At 44.7% G+C, this 15,709-nt stretch overlaps 1 protein-coding gene across 2 annotated transcripts; it reads right to left on the bottom strand.

Moving 5' to 3' along the window:
• Positions 1-7,473: 7,473 nt before the first annotated feature.
• On the bottom strand, positions 7,474-15,393 carry LOC114101724 (asialoglycoprotein receptor 2). 2 transcript variants are annotated; one of them, XM_027946836.1, is made up of 8 exons: positions 15,255-15,393; positions 10,659-10,775; positions 10,305-10,400; positions 9,623-9,694; positions 9,168-9,254; positions 8,942-9,087; positions 8,133-8,239; positions 7,474-7,879 (listed from the first exon to the last, which is right to left on the bottom strand). In XM_027946836.1, the coding sequence occupies exons 1-8, from the start codon at positions 15,376-15,378 to the stop codon at positions 7,723-7,725; spliced, it is 906 nt and encodes a 301-aa protein (XP_027802637.1). In that variant the 5' UTR covers positions 15,379-15,393; the 3' UTR covers positions 7,474-7,722. The 2 variants fall into 2 exon arrangements, with proteins under 2 accessions (XP_027802637.1, XP_027802638.1); XM_027946837.1 differs by having other exon boundaries at positions 8,133-8,196.
• Positions 15,394-15,709: the final 316 nt, after the last annotated feature.

Raw genomic sequence — 15,709 nt, 5'->3', positions numbered from 1 at the left:
AAAGAAATTCTTAGAAAGAAATTCTTAACACTATTTATATTTTTAAAAACTGTTATAAGTCAGTACTGGAGCTCCCAGCTTAAGAAACTAAGAAAAAGAAGAAGATCAAAATAAATCAAAAACAAGAAAGGAAATAATAAAAATAAGAGAAACAATCAATGAAACTGAAAATAGAACAATAATGGAGACGATCAATGAAGCCAAAAGGTGGTTGTCTGAGACCAGTCCAGTTGATAAACCACCAACAAGACTGACAAAAGAAAAAGGCAGAAATCAAATCACTAAAACCAAAAAGAAAAAATGGTATTTCACTACCAATACTGAAGAGAATGAAAAGAAGATTAGGAATAACTCCATGCAAAAAAATTCAAAAATTTAAATGAATTGGAACAATGCCTCAAAAATCACAAACCACCAGCTAGGCACAGTGGCACATGTCTGTCATCTCAGCTACTTGGGAGCCTGAGGTAGGAGGACCACAAGTTTCAGGTCAGTCTGGGCAATTCGGCAGGACCCTGTCTCGAATAAAAGAATTAAAAGGGCCGGGGATGTAGCTCAGTGGTAACGTACCCCTGGGTTCAATTCCCAGTACCAAACACACACACACACACACACACACACACACACACACACACAAGATTAAATGAGTAATCCAAACAGTTCTGTAACTATAAAGAAAGCAAATTCATAGTTTAAAATCTTCCCCTTCAAAAGAAAAAACTCTCCAGGCCCAGATGACTCTAACTAGAGAATTCTACCAAACACTTACAGAAGCAATAACACCAATTCTAAACAATCCTCTTCAGGAAACAGAGGAGGAAGGAACACTTCCCAACTCATTTTATTAGGTTAGCATTTTCCCTGATACACAACCAAAGATAATATGAGAAAAGAAAACTATAGACCACTATCTCCCATGAACACAGACCTAAAAATACTCAACAAAATATTAGCAATTTGAATCTAGCAAATATAAAAAGGACAACACACTACAATTAAGTGGGGCTTATCCCAGCACTGCAAGCCTGGTTCAATATTCAGAAACCAATCAACATAATCCACTATATTAACAATCAACAAGGAAAAATTGCACATTTGTATCAAATCATGCACAAAAGACACTCAACAAAATTCAATACCCGCTGTGTGCTGTGCGCTGCACGTGGCACAACCTGTATTCCCTCCCAGCAGCTCCTGAGGCAGGAGGATCGTGAATTCAAAGCCAGCCTCAGCAAAAGTGAGGCACTAAGCAACTCAGTGAAATCCTGTCTCTAAATAAAATGCAAAATGGGGCTAGGGATGTGGCTCAGTGATCAAGTGCCCCTGAGGTCAATTCCTAGTACAAAAAAAAAAAAAAATTCAATACCATTTATTATTCAAAAAAAAAAGTTCTGCATACACTAAGAATAGAAAGGAACTTTTTCAATCTGATAAAATGCATCATATACTAATATATCATTCATAGGAAATGTTTGCAGGCAATTTCAAAGTCCGTGGATGGTGGTGTTGAGTAGTGGTGATAGAATAATTTTAATACTTTAATATTTTTTAAAATAATTTTAGGCTGAATTTTTTTAATTTTTCCTCCTGCCTCATCCTAAAATTAATTATTAAATTATTATTAAGTAGATTTTTTTTCATTTTTCTTTCCTACACATTCAGCTATAAAACAATCTTTAATTTTTTTTTTCATTTTTTACTTTTTAGTACTGGGAATTGAACCCAAGCATATTTACTACCAGGCTACATTTCTAGCTCTATTTTTTTTGTTTTGAGACAGGGTCTCCCTAAGTTGCTTAGGGCCTCACTAATTTGCTGAGGCTGGCCTTGAATTTGTAATCCTCCTGCCTCAGCCTTCCAAGGGATTACAGGTGTGTGCACAGCTATAACAACAATCTTAACTTCAAGTCTAAAGTCCAGTCCAGACTAAAACAAAACTTTGCTCTTGTACCCTATCACTTCTTCATGCAGGGCTGGGCATTAACTCAGTTGACAGAGCGCTTGCCTAGCATGAATAAGGCCCTGAGTTTGATACCTAGCCCTGATAAAAAAAAAAAAAGTGCTTTAGGGCTGGGGCTGGGGATCAGCGGTAGCGCACTTGCCTGGCATGTGTGAGGCACTGGGTTTGGTTCTCAGCACCACATATAAATAAATAAAATAAAGGTCTATCAACAACTAAAAAATAATTAATTAAAAAAGTGCTTTATACAGCATTAACTGGGGATCTGCCATGGACAGGGCTATAGCAGACACTATCAGGGTTTTGCTTGGGTCCCTTCACCCTTTTCACCGGCACCTGGTCCCCAGTATGATTATATATTTAAACAGCCAGCACCAGTGTCTCTGTCAGAGGACTGTCCTCGTGCATCAACTGGGCACATGGAGGGCAGAAGTATCTTGGGGTGTGCATTTTTGCCAATCACAACTGCCATTAACCCATGACTGGAGGGGTGACAGCTCCCTTGTTCCTGATGGGAACGACTCTGAAATGTGCCCTATGTTATCTTCATTGCTCCCCTGAGGAACTGGCCTTAAAAAAAATTATTCTATCACCACTGGACTTTGAAATTGCCTGCAAACATTTCCTAATGAATCATTTTCACAAGGATCCTCATCTCGAGGTCTGTTCTGGGACAGGCATCATAGACTTCTGCTCTGCCTTCCTCTATTGCAAGGTAAAGAAGAATTCAAGGGCACAGGCTGGTGCTACTATGGCCGTCAAGGTGCTCTTCACAGCAAGCATCCGACACTGGCCTTTCATGAGGCCTAGTAGTGGTGCCTCAGAGAAGCCTTTGGAATCCCTCTGCTCCATGGCAGTGCCTCCTTCCCAAAGATGGCGCACTCTGGTTCACATCAGTTTGTGCTCCGACTGCAGCTGTGCACCCACAGCCTCTTTCAGCCTCTCTCTGCCTTGCAGTCCCTTGGGGAGGGTCCTTCCTAAATGGCTCAAGCCTGACATCCGTCTCACAAGTTCCCTGACACTCCTGCCTGCCAGGCCACTAAGCATAGTTTGATCAACTAATAAATGGGACAGGTGTTAGCCATCCAATTCTCCTCTCAAAAAGCAGAGGTGAGACTGGCGCAGTGCCAGTCCCTAGGTTCAAGCCCTTGTACAAAAGGAGAAGGAGAAGGAGAGAAAGAGGAAGAGGAAGGGGAAGAGGAAGTGGACAGGGAGTGGGAGGAAGAGGAGGAGGAGGAGGAAGTGACTGAGGAAGAGGAGGAAGTGACTGAGGAGGAGGAGGAAGTGACTGAGGAGGAGGAGGAGGAGGAGGAGGAGGAAAAAGAACAAGAAAAGGAAGGGGAAGGGAAAGAAGAGGAAGAAGGAGAAGGAGAGGAGGAGGAAGAGGAAGAGATAAGTCTCTTTCTTTATGATTACTACAATCCTCCTGAACACAGAGCCACAGACTTCCCTAAAACCCTTCCTGATCCTCTCACGTGCCAGTCCACGGGGATCCCAGCAACAACTAAGCTTTACCATCTTGCCTGGTAGGGAGATGCCTGTCTCAGCCTCTCGAATACAACTAGTCTCTGCAAATGGTTCCCTTGGGACTCTGTCACCTGGCTCGTGAGGATATGAAGAAGTATCCCCTTTCTCATTTGGAGAGAAAACAAGTTGAATCCCTCATTGCATCTAAGAACTCTCTTAAAGTCATCTCCATCAGAGACCAACAGATGAGAAAATTCGAGAATGGGGATCAAGGAAGATGGGAGAAGAGGGAAGGAGAGGTTCTGGGGAATGAAATTGACCAAATTGTTATGCGCTTATATGAATATATCACAATGAATCCCGATGTTATGTATAATTATAATGTGTGTACCAATAAAATTAGTTTAGAGAGTTTAAAATCTCTCCATTGGTGATTGTTTTGCCCCCTGTTAGGCCTGTCTAGATGAATCCAGAACCCAGCAACTCTATTTTTTGTTCTATTCTGTTTCACGTTTTAAGATTTTTAAAATAACTTTTATTTGTAAAACAGTAACTCTTGATTTTTAAACACATGGCCACTACCAACAGTCTTTCTCAGTTTGGGGAATTCAGCCAAATTTTTATAAAAACAGGAATAGTATCATTTAACCTTCTATTTCATCCATCATTTTTCTCAGTTCCCAATTGGTCCTGCCAAGATTTTAATCAGACTAATCTGTTTTGGAAATGTGTTTCTGTTTAGAGGATGAAAAGATGAGTTATGGACTTGGAGAAAATATTTGCAGAACACAAATCCAACAAAGAAACAGTATCTAGTATATACAAAGAATTCTGAAAACTCAACGGTTAAAAAAAAATTAGAGGGGCTGGGGTTATGGCTCAGCCGTAGAGCACTCGTCTTGCACATGCAAGGCCCAGAGTTCAATCCTCAGCACCATATAAAAATAAATAAATAAATAAAGTTATTAAAAATAGAAAATGGGCAAAAGGCATGAAGAGACATTCTACTGAAGAGGATACAGAGATGGACAATAATCACAGGAAAGATGCACAAAAAAAGAGATATAGCAGCTCGTGCCTGTAATCTCAGCTACACCAGAGACTGAGGCAGGAGGATTACAAGTTTGAGAACAGCATGGGCCACTTAGTGAGACCCTGTCCCAAAATTAAAAAAAAAAAAAAAAATTAAATGAGCTGAAGATGTACCTCACTGGTAGAGCATTTGCCTACCATGTGGGAGACCCTAGATTCAATCCCAAATACAAAAGGAGGAGGAGGAGGAGGAAATCATTAGCCATCAGGGAAGCTCATATGAAAACCGCAATCATACATCACTACATGCCTATCAAAACAAATAAGATTTTAAACAATATTGACAACAACCAAAGGCAGGGGAGAAATAGACAAACTGGATCATTAATACACTCTTGGTGAGTATAAAATGGTACCACAACTCTGGAAAACAGTTTGGCAATTTCTTCTACAACTAAACATGCAATGACTATATGACCTAGCAATTGAACTCTTGAGCATTTATCCCAGATAAATGAAATTTTATGTTCACACAAAACCTTGTACATAAATTTTCATAACTGATTTATTTGCAATAGCCAAAAACTAGAAACCCCCTCAGAGGTCCTTCAATAGGCAAACATTAAAAGACACAAGTACTCCATGCCTTGGAATACTATTCAGTGATAAAAAGGAATGAACTACAGACACGTGCACCAACTTAGGTAAATCTCCAGGGAATTAACATTGAATGGAAATAAGCCAATTCAAAAGGGTTACATACTGTATGACTCCATATATATATATATATATATATATATATATATATATATATATATAATTCTTGAAATTACAAAATTATAGAAAGAGAGAACAGGTTTGTGGCCACCAGGGTTTAGGAACTAGATAGGGTATGGAGCAGGGGGCGGCTATAGGTGTGGATATAAAAGTCAAGATAAAGGATCCTGGGCTGGAGATGTGGCTCAAGTGGTAGCGTGCTCACCTGGCATGCGTGCGGCCCGGGTTCGATCCTCAGTACCACATACAAACAAAGATGTTGTGTCTGCCGAAAACTAAAAAATAAATATTAGAAAAAAAATTCTCTCTCTCTCTTTTAAAAAAAAAAGGATCCTATGGTGATGGAAATGATCTATATCTTATATCAATGGTTGTGGTATTGTGCAATATACTTTTAAGATGTACAACATATATTTCAAGGCCATTGGAGGAAATTAGGTAAAGGTCACATAGGATCTCTCTGTATTATTTCTTAGACCTGCATATGAGTCTCTAATTATCTAAAATTTTACTAAATTATCTGAAGTTTACTGTTTAAAATGGGTTTTAAACAAAGAATGAGTAATCCAACCAATAAATGGGCAAATGAGCTGAACAGAATCTTCTCAAAAGAAGTACAAATGACCAATGAATGTATGGAAAAATGTTCAATATCTTTAGCCATCAGAGAAATGCAAATCAAAACTACAGTGAGCTTTCATCTTCCCTAGTCAGAACAGCTACTATCAAGAAAAGAGAAAGTATATTACATGCTGGTGAGGGTGTGGGAGACAAGGAACCTTAATCCACTGTTGGTGGGGAATGTATATTAAAACAGCTGTTACAGAAAACAGTATGGAGGTTCCCCACAAAACTAAAGACAGAATTAACATATGATCCAACTGTACCATTCTTGGGTATAAACCAAAGAAATGAAACTCAACCTACAAAAGAGATACTTGCACACTCACGTTTATCAAAGCACTATTCACAATAGCTACGTTATAGAATCAGCCTAGATACCCATCAATAGATCGATGGATAAAGAAAATGTGGAATACACACACCACACACACCGTAGAGTACTATTCAGCCATAAAAGCAAAAATCATGTCATTTGCAAGAAGATGGATGGAACTGAGATCATCACGTTAAATGAAATAAGCCAAATTCAGAAAGACGAATACAGCATGTTTTCGCTCGTATGTGGAATCTAAAATAGAGAGAGATGTGAAAATAGAAAGGGAATTTTTAGGGAAGGGAAAGGAGGACAAGGGGGAGGGGTGGCAAGAGAGGATAGAAGTGAGGGTGGATGCAATCACAAACATTATACGTGAAAATAAACAAATACGGCAACTACTTACACAGAGAATAGTTAAATAATATAATGGCATATCCATACCTTGGCATTCTCTTCAGCTGCTAAATTTGATGAGATAAAACCTTAAAGGTAATGAACAATGTTCACAAGACGTTGCAGAGTGAAAAATTAAGCTATGTTATTATTTGGTGTAGCATACATGGGTGTACACAGAAATTGTTCTAACAGAGCACTCAGAAATAGTTAACTCTGGGGAGAAGCAGAAGGGAGAGAGGACACTGTGTGTGTGTGTGTGTGTGTGTGTGTGTGTGTAACAGTATATATTACTTTGTCATTTTAAAATGGGGGTGGTACTGCTGGGGATGTAGCACAGGGGTACAGTACTTGCCTTGTATGCTCAAGGTCCTGGGTTCCATCCATAAGCACCATGAATACAAGTAAAATGCAATCCTTAAAGATGTGTTTAAGGTCAGGTTCCAAATGATCTTGGAAAGGGACATGTATCAACTGTGGAAATGGTTGGAGACACCTTGTGTTGGATATATGTCTAAATCTGTTTGAGGCCGCAAAGAAGCAGCCATGCTGAAAGGGGTGGGCAGGAGTCTTACTGAGCCTTCTCCCCCTGGCAAACATTTCCCCTGGAAGCTGAAGTTGGAGCAGGGGTGTTCTCTGCAAAACCCAATTTGGGGAGATCCTAAATGCAGAAAAAGTTTCTCCTTCAGGAACTCTAGGAAGCTGGGGGGTCCCCTCCAACCCATCTGAGTGCCAACCACTGAGCCTTGTTTCTCCACATCTCTTCTGTCCCCTCCCCAACCAGGGTCCCTGGGGATTGGTGTCAAGGAGCAGAGCCTAGAACTTACACCCTACTCCTCCAGAATCTCCTCTCTCCTGTTCCTTGCACTCTGCATGCCCCAATCCCAAATAACCAGGCCGCAAAGAGTTTCAAGTATTTATTTCTACTCCATTGAAGCCACTGAAAATTGTAATAACTACAACAAAGAACTGTGGAAAGAGGCAGGCCCTCAGCCTTCCCAGGATCTGAAACAAACCACCCCCTTTTCTACTTTTCTTCAACCTCTCCCCATAACCCAGACTCGCTTTTTCCTCCTTTCTGTAGAATTCCCAGTAGAGAAGCCAGGGTCGGTGCGGGGATGGGGTGCGCGTTAGAGATGTGCTGGGGCCGGGCTTAGTCAGTGCTATTCCGCTTCATCTCGCACGCCCAGCGGTTCACCTCTAAGCAGAAGTTGTCGTTCCAGCGTCCATCTGTCAAGAGCTCAACACAGTCTTCACTTCTGCCCGGCTCATGGCCCTGCCAGTTGTCTGGCTGAGTGATAGCCCAGTTCCTAAGAAGACAAGACAAAGCCCAAGATCTGACCAGGCCACATCCTAGCAACCCTGCCCCCACCCCCAACTCCAGAAAAACACAGCCTTGGGGCAGGTTCAGGGCAAGAAGGTGCAGCCTTAGAGGCAGGGAGTGGGAAAGGAGAGGGTTGAGGAATTTGGTCCCCAAAAGGACCTCAGGGAGTCTGTTAGGGCCAAAAGCCCTGTGGCTGTCCCCAAGGCAAACTAACAAGAGGATAGATAGAGCCCTCTTACCTATAGCTATGCCTGTAGTCAGTTCCATCCACCCATTTCCAGGAGCCATCGCTGTCAGTGAGTCCTATCCAGATATGAAAGGCGCCTGTGTGTTGTAAAATGAATTTCTGGAAAAACAGGGGGGTGAGGCTGCTAGTTCCTTGTTCCTTGGACCTTTTTCCTTCATCCATGCAGGCATCCGTGTGCCTCCCTCAGCCTTCTCCAGCCGATCTGTCTCCACTGAAGCATCAGTTCCCAACACAACCGTTCCCTTGGTTTCCCCTCTGTCATCGGAGCTATTGTCAGTGAACACTCACTGGGCTAAACTTTGTGCTAAGTGCTTTCCAGGGACTATTTCATTTAATCCTCAGAAGCTCTCTAAGTTGGGTGCCAGACAACTCACATATTGCAAGGTAAGTTGTTAGAGCCCAGAGAGCCAATCCAGGATCTAGTTTGTGACCACTGTCCTCTGGGTCCCACTCCATTCCCATTATATCTGCTATTCTGACTCTGGTTTGCTCCCTGTCTTCTTCCCTCAGCCTCAGACTCATGGAATTCCTATTCCTGCTCTCCACCAAGACCCCCAAACCCATTAAGGATCTTGGTTTCACTTGCCTCTCAGGTTTAAATGCCCTTACTTGTTTCTGCCTGCAATCTCCCACCTCTTAGCATCAATGGCTGCTCGACTATGAACCCCCCAGGGCTCTACCACACTTCTGCTTCTGGATTCTTCCTTAGGTTAAAAAGACAAAAAGAAACCTGATGATGGGAACCTCCTGACTGAGCCTGAGTTCAAGGTTTCCTCCTGCCTTTGGGAAGCTTGGCCTCACCTGCTCCTCTCTGGAGTTGATGACCACCAGGTGGGCATTCTCTAGCTGGCAGTACTTGTCGGCCTCAGACCAGGTCTTCCCAGCACGAGAGAACCAGTAGCAGCTGCCTTCATGTTCCACCCAGTTAACAGGACAGCATTCTGTGCCTGAGAGGATAGGGGCAGAGGGAGATGAGATCTAGCCGGAAGGGACAAACACAGTGAGACCGGGCATGCCCTGTCCTTACCGTTGCTCTGGAAAAATGCCATCTGACATGTCAGGATACGCAGATCTAGTGGGAAGTGCTTCAGGTGAAGGAGCAAGGTGGCATGATCTAGGGGGACAGATGGACAGACAGCAATGCAGTAAACATGTGGGTCCCCCACCTGCCAGCACCAGGCACAAGAATCCAGCTGTTGGCTGGGGATGCATGCACACACACAAAAAAAAAAACCAAACACACATACCACACAACCCACCACACTATACACACACCACACATAGAAGCACACCACACCACAAACACACACACCAGACATACCACACCACATACACACCTAACACACACACAACCTACCACACATACACATAAAGCTCACACATAGCACACACACACATACAAACACATACCACAATCCACACACACATCACACCCAGTGCATACACACCACACCATCCACATACTCAGGGAGGGCCTCTGACCTGCTTTTAGGTCCTGCTGATGTTTCTCCAGTGTGGCTCCCAGGGATGTCACCTTGTCACCTGCAATGTCCCCTGAAAAGGGAGAAGCTAAGTGGTTTCGCCTCTGTTCTGCCTGCTGACCATGCCTCCAGCCTCACATCTCTGGGAATCAGTTGGGGACCATCACCTTGTCCAGGATGTTATATGGTCTACCACCTGAACCCCTCAGGCCACCCAGGCTCCCCACACCACCAGAGAGACTCAGGACACTGCACTGTATAAGTTCTTTCACTGGATCCCCATGTTCTTGCAACCAAGCCCCACTCAGCAAGCACATCTTGCTGCAAAGACTGGCCCCATACCATTCTCTGCCTGATAGCCCCCGCCCCACCAATTAGCTCACCTCATGCTAAAATTGTCCATAAGTCCCAAAATGTGCATTGTTCTTCCTCATCTCCGGGCTGTCCCAGATTCTTCTCTCCATCACTAACCTCTCTCTTCTTCACCTACATGATCTGATTCATCCTCAAGGCCCCTCAGGTCAGGGGCCAACATCCTTGGAAGCCTTGCCCAACTTCTTGGGCTGGGTTACCTACCTCAGTCTGAGTCTACACAGCCCCTAACCATGTCCTTATTGCAGACTCAGCACAGAGCCTGGCAAACTTCTCTGGATAAATTATCACCAACCAGCCAGCCCACTCACCATGGGAGCCCAGAGCCTGGATTTCCATCAGGGTGCTGGAGGAGAAATTGCTGAAAGATTCTTTTAGGGTCCGCAACTCTGCTTGCAGCTGTGTGCCTTGTCAGGAGACAGTGGGAACAAGATGGAGTGTGGGCTATGTCTGCCATCACTATCTGCATGACTGCCCCTCTCTTCACCTGTCACTGCACCATGATTGGTCCCATCGTTCCCCCATCATCAGCCCCCATTCGCACCCTGTACAGTCCCCATGCTGCCTCCACCTCTTCTCCTCTCAATAACCCCATTATTGCCCACGACACTGCCCATCACTTTTCCCCACCCCTGCCTTATCCCTGCCAGCCCTGTGACTCTCACTTTGGGACCCAATTACACAAACAGCCACCAGCAGCAGGATATTGAAACCCAGGGAGAGCAGATTGAGATAGAGCCTGGAGCAGAGGCGCTGTGGAAGGGGCTGGGGAAGACGTGACCCTGTGAGAGAGAGAGTGTCATGAGCCAGGCATCCAAGGGCACAGAAGTCTGAGGAGACACAGCCTGGTTGGGGAAGAAACCAGGTGGGGGACTGTGGGACATTCAGCAGGTTTTGACACTAGCATTGGGGCATTGCACACACACACTTGCACCCCTATGAAAGTGTGTGGCATGCACATGCCCCTACACAGTGCTCATGCACATGACACAGTACACACATCAGTTGTGTGCAAAGCTGAGATCTTGGACATGGAACAGGGAGACACACAGGCATCTGGGGGAAAGACCTGGCCTTTATTAGACACACACTCTAAGAAAGTAGGTCTATGAATGGTTTCCCCTCCTGCCCACCTGCTGGAATGACCTGCAAATCACCTCTGGCCTTAATCTCTGCCCTTCCACAGCCCCTGTCCCTTCCGACTGTTTCCCTAGAGGCTGGGCCCTGTGTTCTTAAATTCAATGACTGCATCCCTCATACAAGTACAAACCTGAAATAATCCCTCTCTTCCCAAAACTCCACTAGGATCCTTCAGTCCAGGTCATTCCACTCCCCAAGGGACACCCCTCATCTTCTCAGACTCAGATTCTCTTCCCCCAATTCCCACTGCCTTTGTCCCCCCTGAAACCCAAGTTCTATTGTAAACACTCTCTCCTGAGCCCCCATCATCCCACAGTAACCTCTCCCACCCCTTGATCAGTCTGCACCTGACCTCACACTCACACACACACACACACACACACACATTTTTCATTACACTCTCACATGCACACACACACTCATTAACACACATTCTGAAATACTTTCACTTACTCACCTATTGATACTTACTTTCTTACACCTCCTCACACACATATGGACACTGACACGCATTATTCACACCCCCACATCTTCATGTGCACAAGCTGGCCTGCCCCACTGCTGGCTCTCCAAGTCCAGAGGATGACGGTTCTCCCAGCCCTGAGCTCCTGCTTTTGCACCATCCACCTGCACTCACACACTTCCTCTTTTCTGCCTTGGACCCTGCCTCTGTGGACCTCCTTCTCTCCTTAGCACCCCAACATGCTAGGGAGGTTCAGTCAGAAGCCCAGAATCTTCCTTTTCAGGTCATCTCTTACCACCATCCTGAGTTGGACACTGACCCTGTGAGCGACCATCCAGTACTCAAGACCTTCTTACACTAATGAATGTCACCTTCCTCCACTGCAGCACACTCAGAGCCATCTTGGCCAGGAGAAGCTATGCCTTTGAGGCCTCTACTGCCCACATCCCCTCAGCAAAACCTCTCCTGCCTCTTACCTCCCCCCACATCCTCCCTGATGCTTTTGCTTTCTCTTCTGCTATGGTTAGAATGTGTTCCCCCCAAGAAAAAGATACACTCATACATTGCTGGTGGGACTGCAAATTGGTGCAACCACTTTGGAAAGTATTGTGGAGATTCCTCAGACAACTTGGAATGGAACCACCATTATGACCCAGCTATCCCAGTCCTTGGTCTATACCCAAAGGACTTAAAATCAGCATACTATAGTAACATAGCTGCACCAATGTTTATAGCAGCTGAATTCACAATAGTAAACTGTGGAAGCAACCTAGATGCCCATCAATAGATGAATGGATAAAGAAACTGTGGTATATGTACACAATGGAATATTACTCAGCATTAAAAGATAATAAAAAGTTGGGCATAGTGACGCACACCTGTAATCCCAGCGGCTCAGGAGGCGGAAACAGGAGGATCATGAGTTCAAAGCCTCAGCAAAAAGCGAGGCATTAAGTAACTCAGTGAGACCCGTTTCTAAATAAAATACAAAAACAGGGCTGGGGATGTGGCTCAGCAGTCAAGTGCCCCTGAGTTCAATCTCTGGTATGGGGGTGGGGGGGAGAGAGAGAGAGAGAGAGAGAGATTAAGGTATTTGCAGGTAAATGGATGGAGTTGGAGAATATTATGCTAAGTAAAGTAAGCCAATCCCAAAAAACTAAAAGCCGAATGTTTTCTCTGATCAGTGGATGATAATCTATGCATGGGAAGCATGGGAAGAATAGAGGAACTTTGGATTGGGCAAAGGGGAGGGTGGAGAGGGGTTAGCGGGTACGAAAGCCAGTGGAATGAGATGGACATCATTAGCCCCAGGTACATGTATGATTGCACGAATGGTGCATCTCTACACCATGTACAACCAGAGAATTGAAATGTTGCACTCCGTTTGTGTACAATGAATTTAAATGAATTCTGTTGTCATGTACAACTAAGTAGAACAAATTAAAAAAAAAAAAGCTTAAAGGTCAGCAGGTGGAGTTCTATTGAAATGGTAAAACCTATAGTATTAACTACTAGAACTGTTCATTTTAAGTAGGTGAAATAGTTATAAGTGGGATGGTCATGGGAGTGATGTTATTGGAGATACAGATGCCAGCAAAAATGCTGCCAATTGTAAGATGTTTCATTGAATTAATCAATAAAAAGTTATTTTCATTAATACAAAAAAGAATATGCCCCACCCCCCAGTGATGGAAACTTGATCCTCAATGCAGGAGTGTTGTGAGATGGAACCTAATGGGAAATAGATTAATGCCATTATTGTAGAACCAGATTCTTTATTAAAGCTTCTCTCCTGCGCTCTCTCTCTCTCTCTCTCTCTCTCTCTCACCCTCCCTTTGCCCTTCCACCATGGGATAAGGCAATAAGAAGGCCCCTCATCAGGTGCAGCCCCTCAATCTTGGACTTTCTAGCCTCCAGAACCATAAGCCAATAAATCTCTTCACTTTAAATTACTCAGTTTATATTTGTTTTGTTTTGTTTGAAGCGGGGTACCAGGGATTGAATTCAGGGGCACTCAAACACTGAGCCACATCCCCAACTCTATTTTGTATTTTACTTAGAGACAGGATCTCACTGAGTTGCTTAGCATCTCGCCATTGCTGAGGCCTGTTTTGAACTCTAGATCCTCCTGCCTCAGTCTCCCAAGCCACTGGGATTACAGGCGTGCACCTCTAATTTGGTTTTATTTTGTTAGGGTGGGAGTTGTACCAGAGATTGAACCCAGGGCACTTAATCACTGAACCACATTCCAACCCTTTTATATATATATTTTTAATATTTTTAGTTGTAGATGGACCCAATACCTTTATTTAATTAATTTATTTTTATGTGATACTAAGGACTAAAACCAGTGCCTCACACCTGCCAGGCAAGTTCTCTATCGCTGAGCTATAACCCTAGCCCTATATTTTTATTTTGAGACAAGGTTCAATCCCCAGTATAATAAAAAAAGAAATTGTAAATTTTCAAATGTGTTGAAAACTGTACACATGAAAACTGCCAGGAAGAATGGGAAGTTGTCAACAGTAAAACATGACCTCTAGTGAGGAACCCTCTCCCAGGCAGCAGGGGCTGTGCCACCTTCACTTCCCCCTCCTCATTGTCCCTTGGTCTGTTTGGACGAGCTCCCTCTCTGGACTTTCTCCAAGCCTCCTGCTCAAACTCTGAATCCTCTCCCTCTCAGAAGATTCAACAATCCCCAAAGTTGTTGTTGCATGTCCTCTTACCCCAGGCATTGTGTGGGCCCTGGAACTCTGTCCCCATGGAGTCTACCACCCAGTGGAAAGGCCAGCCAACACAGGTCCAGGGGAAAGAGAAGGCATGGGTGGGACACCTACCTCTTCTGCCCACTTCTGCCCTGCCCAGCACCAGTCCTTCCCTCCCAGCTTCAACAATGTAGGGTCTCCTCCCAGTCCAGGCTGGCCAATCTTCTCCCTGAGCTTTGAGTCCCAACCCCTCTTGTCTCCACAGAACCCAGCTTCATCACCAGAATTCACACATGACATTTTCCTCTGTCCCTGGATCCTGCCTTTTTGCGTAGAACCCCTGAAATCTCTCTTGCTTTAAAACATCTTCTCAATCGCTTGGCATCTGTGTTCAAAATTTGCTAGAGGAGGATGGGGATTGTAGCTCAGTAGTAGAGTACTTGCCTAGCATGTGTGAGGCACTGGGTTCGATTCTAAGCACTGCATACAAATAAGTAAAATAAAGGTCCATTGACAACTAAAAATATATTTAAAAAAATTTTTTTTTGCTAGCGGAGGATCCAGGCAGGAGGCCTGCAGGTAGCAGGAATCTCCCAGGATCTCTTCATGCTGGTTTCTCAATCCACCCCAACTCACCCCACCCCCACCCCCACGGTTCTGCTGGGCTCTGCATTACTTGTACACACACACACACACACACACACACACACACGCATGCGCACAGCACCCATCTGCTTGGGTGAGAGGGGAGGGAGGGAGCCATCTCCAGGGATCCCCACACCTCTGGGCACATACCCTTGCCTATGGCCTTCTGCAAACAGAGGTACCAGCAGCTCACACCTAGAGGGACTAACTCAGTCCCTGGAGCAAATGTGACAGAGACCTCATGGAGACAGAGAACAATTGGCAGCTGAAATGGGATGCAGGTGAAGCCCCAGAAACTGAACACTTGCCTTTCCAAAATGGATTTTCTCTCCTGGGATTCTGCCCTTGAGTGCCTGGCCCCTCACCGCCACTGAGCTCATGGTCATTTTCTTCAGAGTCCAGCTGCTGGATGTCTTGAAATTCCTTCTCCATGATGTGCCCAGGGCTGGTGCTGGAGCTGGACCTGGAGTTGAGGCTGCTATTATGGGTTAGAGCTGGGGCCAGGATGGGGCTAAGATACCAATTTGTGTAGAGGCTGATGGTGGTAATTGAAATAGGGCCTGAATAGGTCAAGCTGATAGCTTGGGTTGGGTCAGAGGTTAGAGACGAGTCAGGGGCAAAGGTTTGAAATACTGCAGGATCCTGTCCCCATTCTCAGGGGACCGCTTGGCCCTTGACATGGCCATGAACCTTTCCTCCATATTCTCAAGGACCAAGTCACCCTACATCTTCCCATCAGCTCCCATTGTTCCTGAACCAGGGT

Source organism: Marmota flaviventris, chromosome 17, assembly GCF_047511675.1.
Source record: "Marmota flaviventris isolate mMarFla1 chromosome 17, mMarFla1.hap1, whole genome shotgun sequence".
Classification (NCBI taxonomy): domain Eukaryota; kingdom Metazoa; phylum Chordata; class Mammalia; order Rodentia; family Sciuridae; genus Marmota; species Marmota flaviventris.
Note: the sequence above shows the minus strand (reverse complement) of the source record. Positions and strands in the feature narration are given on the sequence as shown.

What these genes read in the sequence shown, in the direction of transcription:
- LOC114101724 (XM_027946836.1), bottom strand. Translation starts at nt 15,378, where the DNA reads ATGGAGAAGGAATTTCAAGACATCCAGCAGCTGGACTCTGAAGAAAAT. An exon ending in GGCATTTTTCCAGAGCAACG is followed by an intron (nt 9,088 to 9,167) that starts GTAAGGACAGGG and finishes CTATCCTCTCAG; the next exon opens with GCACAGAATGCTGTCCTGTT. An exon ending in GACTACAGGCATAGCTATAG is followed by an intron (nt 7,880 to 8,132) that starts GTAAGAGGGCTC and finishes TTGTCTTCTTAG; the next exon opens with GAACTGGGCTATCACTCAGC.